The sequence below is a fragment of the Ornithorhynchus anatinus genome, chromosome 4 (genome assembly GCF_004115215.2).
Source record: "Ornithorhynchus anatinus isolate Pmale09 chromosome 4, mOrnAna1.pri.v4, whole genome shotgun sequence".
NCBI lineage: Eukaryota > Metazoa > Chordata > Mammalia > Monotremata > Ornithorhynchidae > Ornithorhynchus > Ornithorhynchus anatinus.
The window spans coordinates 101,590,943-101,611,948 of NC_041731.1; the positions used below are offsets into that span (position 1 = coordinate 101,590,943).

The 21,006-nt window shown below is 43.0% G+C and overlaps 1 protein-coding gene and 1 non-coding gene across 2 annotated transcripts in view; both read right to left on the reverse strand.

Annotated features, from left to right (window-relative positions):
• Positions 1-3,011: 3,011 nt before the first annotated feature.
• LOC114811579 lies at positions 3,012-3,149 on the reverse strand. Its single transcript, XR_003759276.1, has one exon. It is a non-coding gene; the product is annotated as a small nucleolar RNA SNORA7 (small nucleolar RNA).
• A 1,782-nt stretch (positions 3,150-4,931) lies between these two features.
• The window catches only part of LOC100081190 (calcium-activated chloride channel regulator 1-like), a 42,763-nt gene continuing 26,688 nt past the window's right edge, over positions 4,932-21,006 (reverse strand). The window contains exons 9-14 of the mRNA XM_029064140.2: positions 18,002-18,108; positions 14,990-15,205; positions 12,926-13,187; positions 11,305-11,469; positions 7,306-7,542; positions 4,932-5,349 (exon numbers count right to left, since the gene is read on the reverse strand). Coding sequence (XP_028919973.1) covers positions 5,066-5,349; positions 7,306-7,542; positions 11,305-11,469; positions 12,926-13,187; positions 14,990-15,205; positions 18,002-18,108 — 1,271 coding nt within the window. The 3' untranslated portion in view covers positions 4,932-5,065. The remainder of the gene's footprint in view (positions 5,350-7,305; positions 7,543-11,304; positions 11,470-12,925; positions 13,188-14,989; positions 15,206-18,001; positions 18,109-21,006) is intronic.

The window sequence follows — 21,006 nt, forward strand, 5'->3', positions numbered from 1 at the left end:
GTGATCTTGTCTGTGGAGACATTGCCTACAGTTGCCATTTATTGGTTTCATCGGAAGAGGGAATGGAAAAGAGGTGGCAATACGGTAATCTGGTCAGCCATCACTAAGCAGGAGAAATACCTCTACCTTGATTCATTAATTCAGTCGTATTTGGGTGCTTACTGTGGGTAGAATACTGTACTAAGCACTTGGAAAGTACAGTTCGGCAACAGAGACAACCCCTACGCAACAACGGGCTTACAGTCTCTCTCTGACTGACCCTCTTTGCTACAGGGCCTTCTTTTTTACTGATAGAACAAAATTCAATCTCCTGGTTGTAGTTTAAGGGTCATGTTTGTTAATTCTATTGCACTCTCCCAATTAGGTTTTCTCTCTAATGGATGAGAATGAAAAATGAAAATTACTGTAAAAATAAACATAAACAAACCTTTAAGTCTTTATTGAAAACACTGAAAGAAATATTGCTGATACTGAAACCATTCAAAGTAATTAGTTGGCTTTATTTGAGTTGAAACCAGTCATAAATAGGCAACTTCATCTGCCATTACAATCGATGGGTTTAGCTGCACAAAAGTTAATATAATTTTTTCAAGATAGGTTTTCAGTAGAAAAGGTTATTTTTGCCTCAGTCTGTAAAAAGTAAGCCTAATGCTAACAATCTAACCAAGATGGTGATTAAGTCACTCAGCCTAAAGCAAAATAAGACAACCATCCAACCATCTTTATAATAATATTGGTATTTGTTAAGCGCTTACTATGTGCAGAGCACTGTTCTAAGCACCGGGGTAGACACAGGGTAATCAGGTTGTCCCAAGTGAGGCTCACAGTTTTCATCCCCATTTTACAGATGAGGTAACCGAGGCCCAGAGAAGTGAAGTGACTTGCCCACAGTCACACAGATGACAAGTGGCAGAGCCGGGATTCAAACTCATGACCTCTGACTCCCAAGCCCAGGCTCTTTCCACTGAGCCACGCTGTATAAAATAGGTATATTTTATTGCTTAATTGTCCCAGTGTCTCTGTCCACCTCACTTTGCATTTGAGAGACCGAGTTGTAGAGATTTCCTCCCCAAATAGGTCTAAAGGTAGAGGGACTCCAGGGGCTTGGGGGGGGTGATCAAGCAATCATCAGTGGTATTTATCGGTCACTTGCTTGTGTGAAGAGCACTGTACTAAGCCCTTGGGTGAGCACAGTACAATAGATTTGGTAGTCTTGAAGATTCCTGCCTACAAGGATCTTCCAAAATCACAGATAGGGTGATGCAGGGAATTGGGGTTTAAGTGATGGGGACAAGGCTTATACCGAGATCCAGCCTGGACAGACAGTATGAGAACAGGATGTTTTTTCCTCTCCTGGCTCTTGTGGCCAGGAAAATGTACCCATCAGGTTTCCAGAGAAGAACAAAGGCAGGATGTTTCTCCCTTGCCTTAATAGTCAGAACAGGATTCCTGACTACCATCTCTCTCTCGGCCAGGAAAATGGACCGGGCAGACTTCCCAGATGAGAATAGCACATTTTCTTCCTTCCTTGATCAAGAGAATGGGATGCTTGTCTTCTTTGGCCGGGAGAATCGATCGGGACATTAGATGTCTTTCACCTAAGTGCTTGGAAAATACAATTTGGCAACACATAGTGACAATCCCTACCCAACAATGTGCTCATGGTCTAGGAGGGGGAAGACAGACAACAAAACAAGTAGACAGGCATAAATAGCATCAAAATAAATAGAATTATAGATATATATACATCGTTAATAAAATAGAGTAATAAATATGTACACAAGTGCTGTGGGGAGGGGAAGGGGGTATAGCAGAGGGAGCGAGTAGGGGCAAGGGGGAGGGTAGGAGGAGCAGAGGAAAGAGGGGCTCAGTCTAGGAAGGCCTCCTGGAGGAGGTAGGCTCTCAGTAGGGCTTTGAAAAGAGGAAAAGAGCTCGTAGGAGAACTAGTTTGGTGAATGTGAGGAGGGAGGGCATTCCCGGCCAGAGGTAGGATGTGGGCCAGGGGTCAACGGCAGGGCAGGCGAGAACGAAGCACAGTGAGGAGGTTAGTGGCAGAGGAGCCGAGTGTGTGGGTTGGATTGTAGATGGAGAGAAGGGAGGTGAGGTGGGAGTGGGCAAGGTGATGGAGAGTTCGGAAGCCAGTAGCGAGGAGTTGACTTGTAGCAAACTGCCTTCTACTCGCCAGCCACCGCCCAAGATAGAAATGGAATGGATAGACCTCTGCTTGACTCTCTCTCCTGTAGTCAAGACTGGTAGAGGACTGGAAACTCTTCAGGTGTGACCCTGAGAGGGGAAAGTAATGATAGGAGTCAGTAATAGGGTCTAAAGATATGTATGTAAACGCTACTGGGGTGTGTGAGTATCCAAGGGCTTCATTGCTATGAAAGTGCTGTGGTGGCAGTTGGGAGATATGACATGGGGAAATTGGAAATTAATCAGGGAGGGCCTTCTGGAGGAGAGATGATTTTAGAAGGCCTTTGAAGATGGGGAGAGCTGTAGTCTGTCAGATAGGAAGGGTAGAATTGGGAATTCCAGGCAGACTAAGTGTTGTGAAAGAGGTCAGTAACAACGGCAACGAAAAAGTACTGTTCTTCTCCACACGACTAACTAGACAATATAAAGGTTACCAGGTGACTAGTAGATTAACGATATGTCTAGTTCATGACCGATTCTGTAGCCTGTTGCCCACTCCAAATCCTACTGGGAGAATTCAAGGTTATTAGTAAACCATTTGTCTCTGACGTCAATGGAAATATCCCTGAGTCACATCTCTCCACACCATCTCGTCTTGTCTTATGCCATGGACTTGACTCCGACCCATAGCGATGCCATGGACGCATCTCTCCCAGAAGGCCTCACCTTCACCTGAAATTGTTCTGATAGTGTATCCGTAGGGTTTTCTTCATAAAAATACAGAAGTGGTTTACCACTGCCTCCTTCTGTGCAGTCAAGTCGAGTCTCTACCCTCGACTCTCTCCCGTGCCGCTGCTGCCCAGCACAGGTGAGCTTTGACTTGTAGCAGATTGCCTTCCACTCGCTAGCTACTGCCCAAGCTAGGAATGGAATGAGTAGGCCACTGCTTGACTCTTCCTCCCACAGTCGAGACTGGTAGAGTACTGGAAACTCTCCAGGTGCCACCCTGAGAGAGGCCACACGATGTAGTTGATTGCTAACTCCTATGTTCACAGGAAAATTCAACCCCTTGCTTCTGTAAAACCTTTCGCTGCCTATAGGTTATCTTAATAATAAGCATTATAATAATAATGGTATTTAAGTGCTTTCTATGTGCCAGTCATGGACTAAGACTTGGTGTTGACACAAGCAAACTGTGTTGGACATAGTTGTTTTCCACATTGGCCTCACAACCTTAATTTCCATTTTACAGATGAGTAATTAAGGCCCAGAGAAGTGAAGCGACTTACCCAAGGTCACACAGTAGATGAGTATTGGAGCCAGAATTAAAACCTAGGTACTACTGATTCTCAGACGCATGCTACAGTTGCAGTATTTGTTAAACACTTATTATGTGCCAAACACTGTACCAAGCGCTGGGATGGATTCACGCTAATCAGGTTGGACACGTTCCCTGTACCACACTGGGTTCACTCACTAAGTAGAAGGGAAAACAGGTATTCAATCTCCATTTTAAGGCGAGGAAACTGAGGCACAGAGAAGTTACTTGCCCAAGGTCAGACAGACATGTAGTGGAGGCCAGATTAATAATAATGTTGGTATTTGTTAAGCGCTTACTATGTGCAGAGCACTGTTCTAAGTGCTGGGGTAGATACAGGGTCATCAGGTTGTCCCACGTGAGGCTCACAGTTAATCCCCATTTTACAGATGAGGTAACTGAGGCACAGAGAAGAACTCAGGTCCACTGACTCCCAGGCCTGGGGTCTTTTCACTAGACCACACTGCTTCTTTATATATGTAAAGAAGCAGTAAATCCTAATGGAAAGAGCTCTGGTCTGGAAGCCAGAGCACCTGAGTACTAATCCTGGCTCTGCCAACTCCTTGTTATGTAACACTGGGCAAGTAACTTCTTGGTGCTTCAGTTTCCTCAACTCTCAAATGGGAATTGAATACCTGTTTCCACCCTACTAGACTGTGAGCCCTATACAGGACAGGGAATATAGCCAACTTGAATCTTTTTACGTGCTCCATTTTGAGTATCCCCTTTCAGGTCATCCAACGGCATTTTTTTAGGTATTGTTCTGTCATCCATTCTCCTCTTATGTCCCGCCCAGTGAAGCTGTATTGCTGTGAACATTGCTTTAATGTTGGTGAGCTGTTTTCTAAGACTTCACTGTTGGTAATCTTGTACAGGCATTTAGTGTTGAGTATGGTTGTAGGTGGTGCTGGTAAAAGTGTTATAAAAGTTGGATGAGTTTTATGTATTTGTTTCAGGTCACACATTCATTCAATAGTATTTATTGAGCGCTTACTATGTGCAGAGCACTGTACTAAGCGCTTGGAATGTACAAATCGGCAACAGATACAGTCCCTGCCCTTTGACGGGTTTACAGTCTAATTACATCTATACAGGAGGTTGGACACAACAGCTTTGTAGACCTTCATTTTTGTTTTTTAATGGTATTTGGTAAGGGCTTACTATAAACTTACTAGAGATGTCCATGGTGTCGCTACGGCTTGGGATCAATTTGAAGGCATGACAAAACTTGAACAAAATGAAAATGCATATGTTACAGAAAAATACAGAATTTTTTTTTACTAACAATGCATAGAGTAATGACAAAGAACTATTACAATATTTTTACACTGATTAATGGACGGATAGTATTTATTGAAACAGGATTAAGAATCCTTCAGTGCTCATCATCTACACACTGTATTTTATCATAATGTGTAACCTGAAGTCAGTAAATATAAAATCAAAAAAGGAACTTTCATTGTGTTGGTCTCAGTATAATCCAGTTTCAGATCAGCTACTTCTATTGCTTTACTTATTCAGAACACAAAGGGTGATGCTCTTGCTATACTAAGAACTACCGCAGACCAAGCCTTTACCATCTGAATGAGGATGGGTTTATTTTCAGGACCGGGTTTATCGGCAGGTCTGAGCTCCAGTGGAGGGATGGCCGGCAGTATAAACAACAGCTTGTGCGATATTGGACATCTCGGATTTCTGATGGGCTTCATCGAAGGCCTGGACTGCAATAAAAATGCTGCTGCTGCTTTCTAATGTGAAGTTTTCCGGTTTAAACACAAAGGTTTCTTTAATGTTGGCATTCTTAGGTTGCAGGCTGGTAGTGTTTACTTGAAAGGCATTGTCAAATTTATCCCTTAGCTCGAGAACCGTCTCACTCAATTTTATGATGTATCCTGTAGCTAAAAAGAGAGAGAAAAAAACTAAACAAACACTGTTCTGGAGTTGAGCCAGGTAAATTCAGCTTCCTGTTAGCTTTCTCCCTCTGACCCACTCCCTAAGGGAAAAAAAAAATGGGTAGGTTGTTTGAGCCATTTCTCTGGAATGTCTGCCCCCTGTCTCTTTCCACCCCAATCCATACTTCACTCTGCTGCCCAGATCAGTTGTCAAAAAAAAAAATCAGTCCATGTTTCCCCACTCCTCAAGAACCTCAAAGTGTTGCCCATCCACTTCTGCATCAACCAGAGACTCCTCAACATTGACTTTAAAGCACTCAATCCCCTTGCCCCTTCCTTGGGAAGCAGCATGATAGAGCACGGGCCTGGGAGTCAGAAGGTCATGGGTTCTATTCCCGGCTCCACTACTTGTCTGCTGTATGACCTTGGGCAAGTCACTTCACTTTCCTGTGCCTCAGTTATCTCATCTGTAAAATGGGAATTAAGACTGTGAGCTCTATGTGGGACATGAACTGTGTCCAACCTGATTTGCTGGTAACAACCACAGTGCTTGGTACAGTGCCTGGCACACGGTAAGTGCTTAAATATCATAATTATTACATTTATTTTACCTTACTGATTTCCTTCAACAACTCCCCTAATACCAACATAATTCCGCCTACTAGCTTATCTAGCTAGTTTCTTACTGCAATCCAGGCCACACCTTTAGCTCCTCTAAAATCACCCCATTCACTGTACTTTGATTTCATTTGCCTCTCCACTGACCTGTCCACATCCTCCCTCTGACCTCAAATTTCCTTCCCACTTCATATATACTCAATGAATTCCACTGACTGATGATCAATTTATCATGGCAGAGTCCAGTTCCTCTGACTACCAAACCGGTGCTCTTTCATCTAGGGCTTCCCACCTATGGCATCAGGTTTTGTTCACAATAATTTGTCTTCATCCCTTCGGTTTGTTCACATGAAATTAGAAAAGATGATAAAGAGGAGAAGGCTGGCATATTGATCCATTCCCAGCCAATCAAGAAGTTTTTAGCCAAAAAATTCCCTTTTTAAGCTTATTGTGATGGAGCTATTTAGACAATATGGACTATATAGGTAGGGTACAGAGGAGAGGGTCAAATTTTCCACATCAGATCATGTCTTCTATCAGTGGACATGGGGTTCTTCCCTTCCAAAGTGTTGGATTCCAGGTGTGTGAATAGAGTATGATAGATAGCTCAGGGCATTAAATTGGTGCCTTCTCAGCCTATTTGAAAGATATTGTGTTCATACCATGTCCTCTCTTATGGACTATTTTTTATCAAAACTATGTTTCACTAATGTTTTGTTCAGTGCTGAGTATTCTGCCCCACATATCGTGAACACACTTTGCTAGTGATCACTATCTCCATCTTCAAAGCCTTATTGGAATAACATCTCACCTAGGAGGTCTTCCCTAAGCCCTCATTTCCTCTTCTCTCACTTCTTTCTGCATCACTTTTGCACATGGATTTGCACTCTTTATTGACCCCACCCACAGCACAGAACCTATGCATATTCTGCAATTGTTTCATATTAATGTCTGTATCTCCCCTTTAGGCTGACTGTAAGATCCTTGTGGGCAGAGAACATGTTTTCCAACTATGTTACATTGTATTCTCCCAAGTCTTTAGTACAGAACTCTGCATGCAGTAAGAGCTAGATAAATGTAATTAACTGATGGATTGATCCAGTTACTGCCCATTCACATATACCCAGAATTGACTTTTAAAAAGTGCTTGCAAACATTTGGTCAGGAGAATTCCTGACTACTTGCAAGTTGAATACAATTTAGGGCCACTAGTGGGTCACTGGCCCACTAGGATACATTTTTTTCCTGGGTTTTCTGGAAATAACGCAACTCCTGGCAGAAAGATTTATCAGAAACACAACATTCTGGGCTTCCTGGTGAGACCAAACGAAACCTCAAACTTACCTTGCCCTTCATCAAAATCATCCCCTGGAGCTGTCCAGGTCAGCTGGATTTTATCTCCCTCAACTTTCGCAGCAAGATCTGTAATTTTACATGGTGGAAACTTATCTGGTATCGTGCCGGAGGGAACGTTTTTGATCTCAAATGAACTTCCCAAGGCTGTTCTGCTGAAATTCTCCACTTTTGACTGAGCATTTTTAAGATCGATTTCAGGTTTGGGTGGGTTCATTATGATTTTACCTACAAAAAACACAGATACCCAAATTACTTGTGATAGGCTGTACGATCCTCATTTACAGATCTGGAATCCATTTTCTGCTAAGCGTCTGGGCCACAATTCAAGATGGGTATGTCCAGAGGGCAGATGAGAATGTCACGAATGCCCGTCAGATATATCAAGAAGATTCTTTGAAACAAGTTCTGTGTTTTCAGCAGAGTTTGCTCCAGACTTATGATAGAGCTTCCATATATACTTAGAGTAAACTAGGCTGTCACTGCAGATGGACCCTTATTCAGTCTGTGCCTAATTCATGGAAATAGGATCTTATAAAAATCTGATAGAAACTCCACAGGAGCTGTCACCTCAAAAGTCCCAAATGATCTCCTTCCTGCGAAACCCAACAGCCTCTACTTCACCCTAATCCTCCTCATTCATCCATTCATTCCTTCAATCATATTTATTAAGCACCTACTATGTGCAGATCACTTTACTAAGTGCTTGGAATGTAAAATTTGGCAACAAATAGGGAGAATCCCTGCCCAATAATGGGCACACTCCTCAACCTCTCAGCTCTGCTTTGACACTGTTGACCATCCCCTTTCCCTGGAAACACTATCCACCCTTGGCTTCACTCTGGCTGCTCATTATCACTGCATTTTGTGGGCTCCAACTCTACCTGCCACCTCCTATCTTGGGAGTCCCTCAAGGTTCAGTTCTGGATCCCATTCTATTCTCCATCTTCACCCACTCCCTTTTAGAACTCATTAGCCCCCATGGCTCTATGCAGATAATTCCCAGATTACATCTCCAGCCCTGATCTCTCTCCCTCTCTGCAGACTTGCATTTCCTCCTGCCTTCAAGGCATCTCTACCTGGATGACCCTCCGACACCTAAAAACCTATGTCCAAAGTAGAACTCCTTATCTTCCCACCCAAACCCTGTCTTCCCCGTGATTTTTCCATCACTATAGACAGCACCACCATCCTTACTGTCTCACAAGCCTGTAACCTTATCCTTAACTCATCTTTCTCATTCAACTCACATATTCAATAAATCACTGAATCCTGTCAGTTCAGCCTTCACCTAGCCAAAAATTCATGCTTTCCTCGCCAAACTGTTACCAAATTAATCCAAGCACTTATCATATCGCTCCTTGATTACTATATCAAGCTCTTTGCCGATTTCCCTGTCTCCTGTCTGTCCCCACTTTAGTACAAACTTAATTCTGCTGCCCAGATCATTTTTCTACAAAGGCATTCAGTCCATGTTTCCTCACTCCTCAAAAACCTCCAATGGTTGCCCATCTAACTATGCATTAAACAGAAACTCCTTACCATTGGCTTTAAAGCACTCAGTCACCTTGCCCCGTACTAACTTACCTCGCTGCTGTCCTACTGCATTCCAGCTCTCAAACTTCGTTCCTCTAATATGAACCTACCCATCTTGTCTATCTCACCGCCAACCTGTGGCCCACATCCTGCCTCTGGCCTGGTACACCCTCTCCTTTCATATCCAACCATTACTTTCCCCAATTCAAAACCTTATTGAAGGCACATCTCCTCCAAGAAGCCTTCCCTGACTAAGCCCTCATTTCCTCTTCCCCAGTTCCCTTCTACATCTCCCTGACTTGCACCCTTTATTCATCTCCACTCCCAGACCCACAGCACTTATGTATTTATCTGCAATTAATTTTTTTATGTCTCTCTCCCCCTCTAGACTGTAAGCTTGTTGTGGGCAAGGTATTGTACCCTCCCTAGTACATGCTTTGCCCACAGTGTTCAGGGGAAGTAGCATTGTCTAATGGTTAGAGCACGGGACAGGGAGTCAGAAAGAACTGGATTCTAATACCAGTTTGTCCACTTGTCTGTTATGTGACCTTGGGTAAGTCATTTAACTTCTGGTACCTCAGTCCCTTCATCTGTTAAATGGGGATTAAACCTGTCAGCTCCACAAGAAACAGGGACTGTGACCAACCTGATTAGCTTGTGTCTACCTCAGTGCTTAGAACAGTGATTGACACATAGTATATATATACCAACATTATTATTATCATTATTATATATATATATGTATATATATATATATATAGGTATTTGTTAAGCGCTTACTATGTGCAAAGAACTGTTCTAAGCGCTGGGGTAGACATAGGGTAATCAGATTGTCCCACGTGAGGCTCACAGTCTTCTTCCCCATTTTACAGATGAGGGAACTGAGGCCCAGAGAAGTGAAGTGACTTGCCCACAGTCACACAGCTGACAAGTGGCAGAGCCAGGGTTCTAACCCATGACCTCTGACTCCCAAGCCCGTGAGCTTTCCACTGAGTTACGCTGCTTCCCAACATACGATACCTGTTAAGTGCTCACTATGGGTTAAACCCTGTTTTATGAGCTGGGGTAGATGCAACTTAATCAGGTTAGACACAGTCCCTGTCCCAAATGGGGCTCACAGTCTTAATTCCCATTTCACAGATGAGGTAAACATAGTAATAGCTAAACAAATAACATCATTTTTATTATTAGTAGTAAGTGCTCAAATATAATTGCTTGATTGATAAATGTAGCCCTTAAAGCCAAATCTACCAGTTACTGGCTTGCTAAGCTTGGGGGTCAGGGGGCAAAGACTCTCGTGGAACAGGTACAAGCTCATTTTTTTCTTCAACCCTGCCGACATATGGCTGGCTCCCTAAAAGTAAAAACTGGTAGAACCCAGGGTCCTCTCTCTTCAAAGCCTTATCAGTTTTTCATCCATCCTTTCTTCAGTGAACAAGAAACTATATCTACAAAGGTCGATTCACCCTTATGTACATATCTGTAATTTGTTTATTTATATTAATGTCTATCTCCCCCTCTAGACTGTTAGCTCATTATGGGCAGGGAATGTATATATTCATTCATTCATTCAATCATTCATTCATTCAATAGTATTTATCGAGTGCTTACTATTTGCAGAGCACTGTACTAAGTGATTGGAATGAACAAGTCGGCAACAGATAGAGACGGTCCCTGCCATTTGACGGGCTTACGGTCTGATCGGGGGAGACGGACGGACGAGAACGATGGCGATAAATAGAGTCAAGGGGAAGAACATCTTGTAAAAACAATGGCAACTAAATAGAATCGAGGCGATGTACATTTCATTAACAAAATAAATAGGGTGATGAAAATATATACAGTTGAGCGGACGAGTACAGTGCCGAGGGGATGGGAAGGGAGAGGGGGAGGAGCAGAGGGAGATGGGAGGAAAAGAGGGTTAAAGCTGCAGAGAGGTGAAGGGGGGTGGTAGAGGAAGTAGAGGGAGAAGAGGAGCTCAGTCTGGGAAGGCCTCTTGGAGGAGGTGAGTTTTAAGTAGGGCTTTGAAGAGGGGAAGAGAATTAGTTATAGCATACTCTCCCAAGTGTTTAGTACAGTGCTCTGCACACAGGAAGCACTCAGTAAATACAACTGATGGACCAACTGACTAATAATATTGCTCTTGGTGAACAGGAAAGCCAGTGAAGTGATTAGGCATTTTTAAGGGAATAATTTGGAAATAAATGTACCATATAAGACAAAGCCATTATCATACTTATTATTGTCTTTATCAACATTATTATTATTAATACTAATACAAGTATATTTACATGTTTACAATTTCTGATTCCCTGGATTAGATAACTTCGGAAATATAATTCTCAACAAAGATGTTCATAACATTTGAAGTAAAATGTTTTAAAACAAAATCATCCATTCACTTGTAGTTTATTCTAGACAACTTTAGAGTTCTGATTTTAGCACATCACTTACCATTTTCTACATGGCCTGGTATGTACATAGCGCCGTTCTGTTGGGGTTTAAAATTCTGCTTGTATTTCCCTCCTAGCGCCTGCACTTTTAAGCTGTGTCTGCCGTTTCCCTTGTAAGCAGTAAAGTATCTTGAGTAGACCCCGTCGTTGGCAGCCAAATCAGCCCCTAGTCATAAAAATGTAGAAATGAAAAGCCATGTCAAGTAAAAGGAGAATCTGGGCACTTGGGGAATTCATTTATGGATGAGTTGACCATTTTAAGGAACGATTTGTAACATTTCTTCAATTTCCCTTTAGATCTTAAGCTCATTGTGGTCAGGGGAAATGTGTTATATTGTTATATTGTACTTTTCCAAGCGGTTAGTACAGTGCTCTGAAGACAGTAAGTGTTCAGTAAATAAGATCGACTAATTAATGAAATATCATGTGGGCCGAGTGCTTTGGAAATGATGCCCCTCGTTTATTCACCTAGAAGGATCATGGGGCCAGTGAAAACTGCTCCACTAGTGTACAAGGAAAGACACACAAAAAAAAGCATTCCTGAGAAATCCATAATTCATATTAGCAGTTGCAAGAAAGAGCAACTCTGTATTTAACCCAATAACGTGTCTTCCAGGTTGTGATTAATAAATATGTAAACAGTGAAACCTCCATATGGAGCCATTCTGCTTCTGAGAAGTAGCATGGCCTAGTTCATAGAGCATGCCTGGGAGTCAGAAGGATTTGGATTCTAATTCCCCTCTGCCCCATGTCTTCTGTCTGACCTTGGGCAAGTCACTTAACTTCTCTGGGCCTCAGTTACCTCATCTGTAAAATGGGGATTAAGACTGTGGACCCCATTTGGGACAGGGACTGTGTCTAACCTGATTAAGTTGCATCTACCCCAGCTCATAAAACAGGGTTTAACCCATAGTGAGCACTTAACAAGTACCGTAAATTATTATTATTATTATTCCAGAGAGGTGGGCACCACTTATCCCTCCCTGCATAAACCCCTGCTGCCCTGTTACTTTGGAAGTGCCTTGAGGGCAGGGGCAATATGGATAGGGCACAGGCCTCGAGTCAGAAGGTCATGGATTCTAATCCCAGTTCCACTACTTGTCTTTGTGTGACCTTGAGCAAATCACTTCACTTCTCTGGGCCTCAGTTACCTCATCTGTAAAATGGGGATTGAAACTGTGAGCCCCACATGGAACAGGGACTGTGTCCAGCCCCATTTGCTTATATCCACCCCACCACTTAGTATAGTGACTGGGACATAGTAAGTGCTTAACAAATATCAAAATTATTATTATCATTATTATTCTCCATTCATAATATTCTCCCACACACTTGGGAAAATGCTTTGCACAAAGTAAGAGTTTAGTAAATATTGTTGATTGAGTCAATCCTTATCTTCTCCCCCACCTTGAGGCTAATAAGGGAAGCAAAAGGGAAAGAGAAGGATGAGAGGAGAGGAGAGTCGTGCAATACAAAACATATTTTTCATTTCAGAGATAAATTTAAAGTCAACTGAATTTATTCCATTGAAAATCTATTATCGGGAGAAAATGGTAACATAAATGATGGTCCAGACGACTTGAAATAAAAATGTAACATTAAGACTCGTAGTTCAAAATTACCTGCACCATTATCTAGAAGTTCCAAAGTAATCGGTTTTCCACTCTGGGGTTCAATAGTAGCAATTACTTTGGCCCCAAGGACAGGCAGAAACCCTTGGCCAACTTCGGCGTAAACCGCCATCGGACTGGGGAAGACGTTTGTGGCTTTATTCATGCGAGGAGTCACGGTCAGTGGAGGCACCTTGAGATTGGCTGCCCGTGAGGTCACTGTCACGGTTAGGATTTGTGCAGGTGAGTCAATGCTGTATTTCCAAGTGCCCACCTAACATTCCAGTGGAAATATTAAAAAAAAATTAACTTTAAGCCTTAGAAATCACTCCCTGTTCTATTAATCACTCCATTATCCATTTTAAGAAGAAGACGTCCCTTTTCCAGGTTTGGTTCTCGGAATGAAACCAATATTTAGCCTACCTATTTTCATTTCCTTCCTCTCTGACAGTATGACCGTGAAGAAGAGGAGAATTTCTCTCCTGAGAACTGCCGAGCAGAAACGGTTGTTGCCGCATTTTGAAGAAAAGTTCCTTCAAGTTCCTTCTCCAGAGCAAGGAGTTGGTTCTTCCGAACTCTTGCTATTAGGAAACTTGGTTTGAAACTGCTGTTGTTCCTAATGAAGCCTCTTTGTGGAAAATGAGACATGAAAATCTAACCATTCAATCAATCAAGGGTATTTACTGTGAATTGAGTCTGTGTAGAGTGTCGTATTAACCACATGGGAGAGGACAACACATAGAGTTGGCGGATAAGTTCCCTGCTTGCAAGTGGTTTACATTCTAGATGGGCAGGCAGACATTAAAATAAATTGTGGATATGTACATTAGTGTTGTGAAGCTAAGAGTGGGGTGAATAGTAAGTGCTTATAAGGTATAAGTCCAAGTACATAATAATGATGAGATTCTTTTAAGCGCTTACTATGTATCAAGCAGTGCGACGTAGTGAATAGAGCATGGGTCTGGGAGTCCGAAATTCATGGGTTCTAATACCAGCTCTGCTACTTGTCTGCTGTGTGACCTTGGGCAAGTCACTTCATTTTCCTGTGCCTCAGTTACCTCATCTGTAAAATGGGGATTGAGACTGTGAGCCCCACAAGGGACAGGGACTGTGTCCAACCCTATTTATTTATACCCACCCCAACACTTAGTACAGTGCCTGGCACATAGTAAGTGATTAAATACCGTGAGTATTATTATTATTAGAGACAAGCTAATTAGGTTTGACCCAGCCCCTGACCCACATGGGGCTCACAATCTTCATCCCCATTTTACAGATGAGGTAACTGAAGCACAGAGAAGTTAAATGACTTGCCCAAGGTCGGACAGATGACAAGTAGTGGAACCAGGATTAAAATGCTTTTCCTTTTGACTCTCAGGCCCATGCCCTATCCACTAGCCCTTCTGCTTCATACTAGGCAACAGATCGGAGAGGGAGGAGGGATCATGAGAGCTTAGTTGGGAAGGCCTTTCAGAAAAGGTGTAATATTAATAAGGATTTTAAGTCCTTGCCAGAGCTTCATTTTCCCAGGCAGGGGCAAGGTTTGGCATCCTAGAATCAGCTGGAAGCAGCGTGGCTCAGTGTAAAGAGCCTGGGCTTCGGAGTCAGAGGTCATGGGTTCGACTCCCGGCTCTGCCACTCGTCAGCTGTGTGACCGTGGGCAAGTCACTTCACTTCTCTGTGCCTCAGTTACCTCATCTGTAAAATGGGGATTAACTGTGACCCTCACATGGGACGACCTGATTACCCTGTATCTCCCCCAGTGCTTAGAACGGTGCTCTGCACGTAGTAAGCGCTTAACAAATACCAACATTATTAATTCCCCTATAATTCCTAATCTCTGTTCAGTGTAACTACAAACCTTTCCCTGATGATGTCATACTCTTCCAATACTGAGCTTTCCCGCCTGTTGCAGTGAACCCCCTACGTGGCAATGACGCTCAATTCTCCCTTTAGTTCAGTACTTCTCCAATACTAGCAGTCAAGATATGAAAGGTATAATCCATAAAATGTGCAAAATTTGATTTCATCTTGTTGAAAATGTTAAGAGAACGGCAGATAGAATGTTGCATTCACCTCAGCTATGCCTGGTATCTGGAGATGAGCCATCCTGGATTTTGCATCCTTTGTAAAAGCATGATGTCCTTGTCCTTTCGGGTCCCAGAGAAAGATGTTGGGGGTCTGAGCTGACCATGTGACCAGGAAGAAGGTATCTTTGCCCACCGAGTTATCCACAATCACCGTACCATTCATCCAACCTTTTTGGTTCAGGGTGAAGCCTGTGCTTTCAAGCTGTTCGTGTGAATAAATAGAATATTCAGATGTAAATATAACAAATGTACATTTTTCTTCCAAGAACATTTTATCTCTAGTTCCAGATTGAACACGTTCCCAGTGAAACACTATGTAATCAGTTATATTTATTGAGCGCTTAGTATGTGCAGAGCATCATACAGAGCACTATATTAAGGATGCTGTGCAGCGTCCTTTCAGAAAACTGGCATGGGGTTATTGGAAACGTCGTTCGAGGAGGAGGAGAGTGGTATTTACTAAGTGCTTACCCTGTGCAGAGCACTGTACTGAACAAGGGGAAGTAATACAGACGAGGGAATTATGCACAATCTCTTGCAGTCAAGAGGCTCACGATCTAGAAATGATTAGATGTCAGATTCTCTTTTTTATTAACAAGCAAGAGTGAAAAATGATTCAAGATGAGAGTGGATGAAAGGGTCAGTGATCAATCAAGTAGGTAGCTTGGCGGGTTGAGGAGTGTAGTTGGAGGGACAAGGGAAATTACCCAAACAGGAAGAGAAGAGAGAGGGAGGGAAAGGTAGGGTGAAACGTGTACTCTATGAGGTATTTCTAGGCAGGAAATCCCAGTGGGTTTTCTGCTGACGATGAAGGTAAGCCTTCGTTCATCCTGAATCTCCCATTACCACAAAATAACAGGCCTGTAACTTTGGAGGAGAGAATCTCTTTCTCCTTAGTCAATATCGAATGGTGCAACAAGATCTCCAGCACTAGGACAATGCACTTCACAGTTTCGTTTCATGAGCAGGGGCTGGGTGGAGTATGGATAATAGCAGGATACCCAAGCATTTGCAGGTAGATGAACTCTGTGGCACCGATGCAGATTGAACACATGATTTAAGGGCAGAGTGAAGTGTAGCCTCGGACACTGATGTAACAGCAGACTGTGGAGTGGTCACAGCAACAGAAAGACCAGCAGGGAGGCAATCAGGGACAAGGCTGTTTTATGAAGTGAAAACTTCTGGCAGATCAGGATATCATGCAGGGACAGATGCTACTAATGGCAAACACATCACTGTAGAAAAGGCCAGCCTTTAGCAACCCAGTTTAAATGGATTGTTGGCCCCACCGAAGCTTTTTCAGATGCACTCAATCTCAATGTTAGAATTACACACCCAGCTGGGTCATTTTTGAATCAAAAACTGCTATAAAAATGAGAAGCAGTGTGGCCCAGTGGACAGAGGCACAGGACTGGAAGTCAGGAGGCCTGGCTTTTAATTCCGAATCCACTACTTGTCAGCTCTGGGACCTGGGGCCAGTCGCATAGCCACTCTGTGCCTCGGTTACCTCATCCGTAAGACGGGGCTAAGATACCGGCTCTTCCTCCATCTTAGATTGCAGGCCAACATGGCACTGGGCCTGATCTGATTATCTTGTACCTACCCCAGACTTTAGCACAGTGCTTAGTGCTTGACAGATAAGTACCATCATCTTCTCACTGGGATTCGTTTAGCTGAATCTGGCACTCTTGACAAAGACTTACTAACAGAGATCACCCTTGCACTTCTGAAAAGCTTCTTAAATCCAGGGGGAGGGAGAGGCACTGGCATCAGTAGTGTTCCAGATAATTAGCTGGGCATGCTGGCTGCCATGTCAGCTTCCCTGATGCTTCAAATTATGAGGTCTCATTTCTCTCCTGTGTACTAGCAGTTCAGAGCAGCACAGAGCACAAGTACGATGAGTAGGTAGGACACTGTACTTAATTCTAGGTAGAGCACAATAGAAACAGCACAAAATCACTGCCCTCAAGGAAAGTACAGACAAGGGAGAAGGGCACAGAATATCGATAAAAAGAAAAAGAGAATGGAAAGATGGTTTGGTGTATGAATAATTGCTATGGCGGGTGTGAGGGCACATGTGTTGAAGTGGTGGATGGAAGAGCGTGATCCTATGAGGAGGAGAAGACCAGGTGAGACTACTTTCCATAAGAGGTGGGATTTCAGGTGGGCTTTAAAATAGGGAGACCTGGGTTCCGGTAGATGTGAAGAAAGGTGAGAGTTCCTGTTTGTCAGTGCTACTAAATGAGACTTCTTAGCATTGTCTGCTTTGTGTAGTGTATCTTCCAGTTTATTACTAATTTTCCAGTTTGTGTATGTAGTGTTGTACTGAATGGAAAATTTCTAATGGCAGGATTAGAGCTTTTATTTCATTTTAAATTACCCTTTAAAGCCATGGTAGTTAATTCTCATGCATGTAAGATAATAATAGTAATAATTATAGGAATGAAAGCATTTGTTAAACACTTATGTGCCAAGAACTGTCCTAAGCACTGGGGTAGGTACAAGGTAATCAGGTAAGACATAGTAAAATAAACTCAGTTATCTCATGAAATGGACGGTTTATTCTGGCAGAAACAGTTGGTATGTTGCGTTCTACTCTTTGGTAAATTCAGAAATAACTAAATGATAAGTGCACTGCCTATCAGTATCTTACACTGTAAAAGGGGACACAAAACACGTAAAAGTAATGTGGTCAAAATACATTGAGGGGACACGTATAAATAAGTGTAAAGGAAGGCAGAAGTAAATTCTTAAATGCTAATGTTGACTGTAGGGATGATGTGGTTGAATGTGGTGGGAAGTTAATCTGGAAAAGCGTATTGAAGGGGATGGGATTTAAATATGGGGAGAGCTGTGGTCAGTCTGATGTGGGGAGGGAAAGAATTACAGGCTGTGGGAACAGTATTAGTGAGGGGAATTTTGCTGTAGTGTGTTAGCCAAAATGAAAATGAAAATACACAGTGTGGCAGAACTGAATGTAATTATTTAAAACTCAGACCTGGATAGACTGTTGAGTGAAATCTCCACTTCTTGATGAAAGTCCACTAAAAGCATCAATCAGTCCATTGTTCTGGGCTGCATCTGAAGGAGCCGTGTTTGTGCCTCCTAAAATGGAATTTATACTGTGGTAGTTACTTTTGGGAAATTGGCTATTTGGTGCAGCATATGATGGTCAATTCAATACCGTCTTCTCCCATGAGGGGAGCGGCCTCCCGTTCCCAACCACCTTTTCTCAACCACCCACTGTTACCAGCTTAACAAGCGGCCATTTTTTAAGGGTCCTTGATCTCGAAGCAAAAAGAAGCAGAAAACTCTAAATCCGATCTCTGCGTTTAATATTTTCCAGACTTGCCTTCCTCTAAATCCCTTTTATTTTCTTTGTCATACCCAACAAAGTTCTCCCCTTTATCCATCACTATGTCTCCTCCTCTATTCTTAGGTTCAATTCTGTATATACAAATCTCTGAATTTCCTCATTAAGCTACTTAGAGGTGGTCAGTAGCCACAACCAGCTTTTGCTTGCTGACATGCCTCGGCTACTCTTGATTACGATGATAATGATGATGGTATTTAAGTGTTTTCTACATGATGATGGACTAGATGCAAGATAATCATGTTGGAAACAGTCCCTGTCCAACATGGGGCTTACAGTCTAAGTGGGAGAGAGAGCTGATATTGAATTCCCATTTTAGAATTGACGAAACTGAGGCACAGAAAACTTAAGTGACCCGCCCACAGTCAAACAGCAGGTAAATGGCAGATAAGGGATTAGAATACAAGTCAATCGACTGTACTTATTAAGCGCTTAATAGTGTGCAGAGAACTGTACTAATCACTAGGGAGAGGATAACACAACAGCTTAACAGAACGCATTCCCTGCCCTCAAAGAGGTAACCTCTACCTTTCATTCATTCAGTAGTATTTACTGAGCGGTTACTATGTGCAGAGCACTGTACTAAGCGCTTGGAATGAACAAGTCGGCAACAGATAGAGACGGTCCCTGCCGTTTGACGGGCTCACGGTCTATTCGGGGGAGACAGAGTCTGACCGAACAACCGTCAGAAGAACATTATATTCATTCAGTAGTATTTATTGAGCGCTTACTATGTGCAGAGCACTGTACTAAGCGCTTGGAATGTACAAGTCGGCAACAGATAGAGACAGTCCCTGCCCATTGACGGGCTTACAGTCTAATCGGGAGAGACAGACAGACAAAAACGATAGCAATAAATAGAGTCAAGGGGAAGAACATCTCGTAAAAACAATGGCAACTAAATAGAATCAAGGCGTACCTCCCAGGCCCATGGTCTTTCCGCTAGCTCACATGCCTACTCACAGTGCTCGGCACATAGTAAGCGCTTAACAAATACCAAAATTATTACCTCATGGAAAGATCAGCTCCTACTAGTTTATAGGCTCTTTTGAACTTTTAAAGGTTTTCTTTTTCTATTAAGCCCTTCTGAAAAATGTGAACATATTGGTTAGGATGACGTGGACTGGTTCAAAGGTCAAGGTCTGGGCTTCAGCCTATGAACCCACATTGGTTTATAGAGTATTAGGGCAGTCAGGGGCAAGTGGACTAGTTGGCTATGTGTGTGACTGGATCATGCTATGTCTTCTCAGGATGGCCACTATTTTGAACTCCCAGTCTGGACTTAAAAGTTGCCCTTATGGTTTGGTGTGATCCTACACTAAGAGGTTTAATGGGTGTACTTCACTGTGGAAAAGGTCAGGACACTCAGGATTTCTATGGAACATTGCATTCTCTTTGGTCACTTGATACTGTGGTGAGCCAACCACAAGCTGCTTTGCTAGAGATCATCTGTGATCCCACAAACAACAACAAGGGACAGACTTTCTGAAGGCACTGATGGGCTTTCTCTTGAGACAGGTGATTGTTGGCCTTTAGGGGCGGAACATGGAGATAGAAGTGGCTTTGTCTCTCTGTTCTACCCAGTGATGGTCCTGGCCCAGAGAATGACTGCCATGCAGAGCCCCAGCTGCCATACCTAAGGCAGATAAAAAGCGGTTGCTTTGAAGTAGACGGGTTTTTGCAGGAGGTACAGAGGGAAGCACCTGCAGCAGAAGGAGAGCAACACTCGGAAGCAGAAAGAAGAAGCACCGACAGAATGGGCTCCTTTGACAAGAGACTAGTATTGGACCCTTGGTGGAGTGAGTGAACGTATGTATGTGTCACTCCCTCACACTTTGGTAAGACTAAGTAAAAAACTTTCCATTTGGACCTTGGTGATCAGAGGTGTGGTTTGACTTCTATCACTGAGGCTCCCCCGATCCAGGAAGCTCCTGGTTGGTATGAACCGGTGGCTAGTGATAGGTATTAACTCCACTCTCAGCCCCACGGCACTTAAGTACATATCTGTAATTGATTTATTTAGAGTAATATCTGATTTCCTCTATCTCACTGTGGGCAGGGAACTGGTCTACTAACCCCGTTGTACTGTACTCTCTCAAGCACTTAATACGGTGCTCTGCACACAGTAAGCAGTCAAACAGTATTGATTATAATATCCTGAAGTTGATAATAATGATGATATTTGTTAAGCCCTTACGATATGCCAGGTACTGTACTAAACTCTGAGGTGGATACAAGCAACTTGTGTTGGACACACTCCCTGTCACAGTCCCCATTTTTCCAGAGGTAACTGAGGCACAGAAGAGTAAAGTGATGTGCCCAAAGTTACACAGTGGATAGGTTGTGGAGCTGAAATTAGAACCCAGGTCCTCTGATGCCCAGGTCCATGCTCTATCCATTAGGCCATACTGCTTCTCAAGGACCAACATGGTTTCCTTTATGAAAGTTGCAGAGCTGAAAGTGAGTGTCAAACAAAAACAGACAGGTTGACTTTGGAATCAAATGCCCAGAAATAGTGTGGGCTCATGGAGAAAGCCTGAACCTGGAAGTGACAAGATCTGGAGTTTAATTCCAGCTCTGCCATATACCTGCTTCATGACCTTGGGCAAATCACTTAACTTCTCTATGCC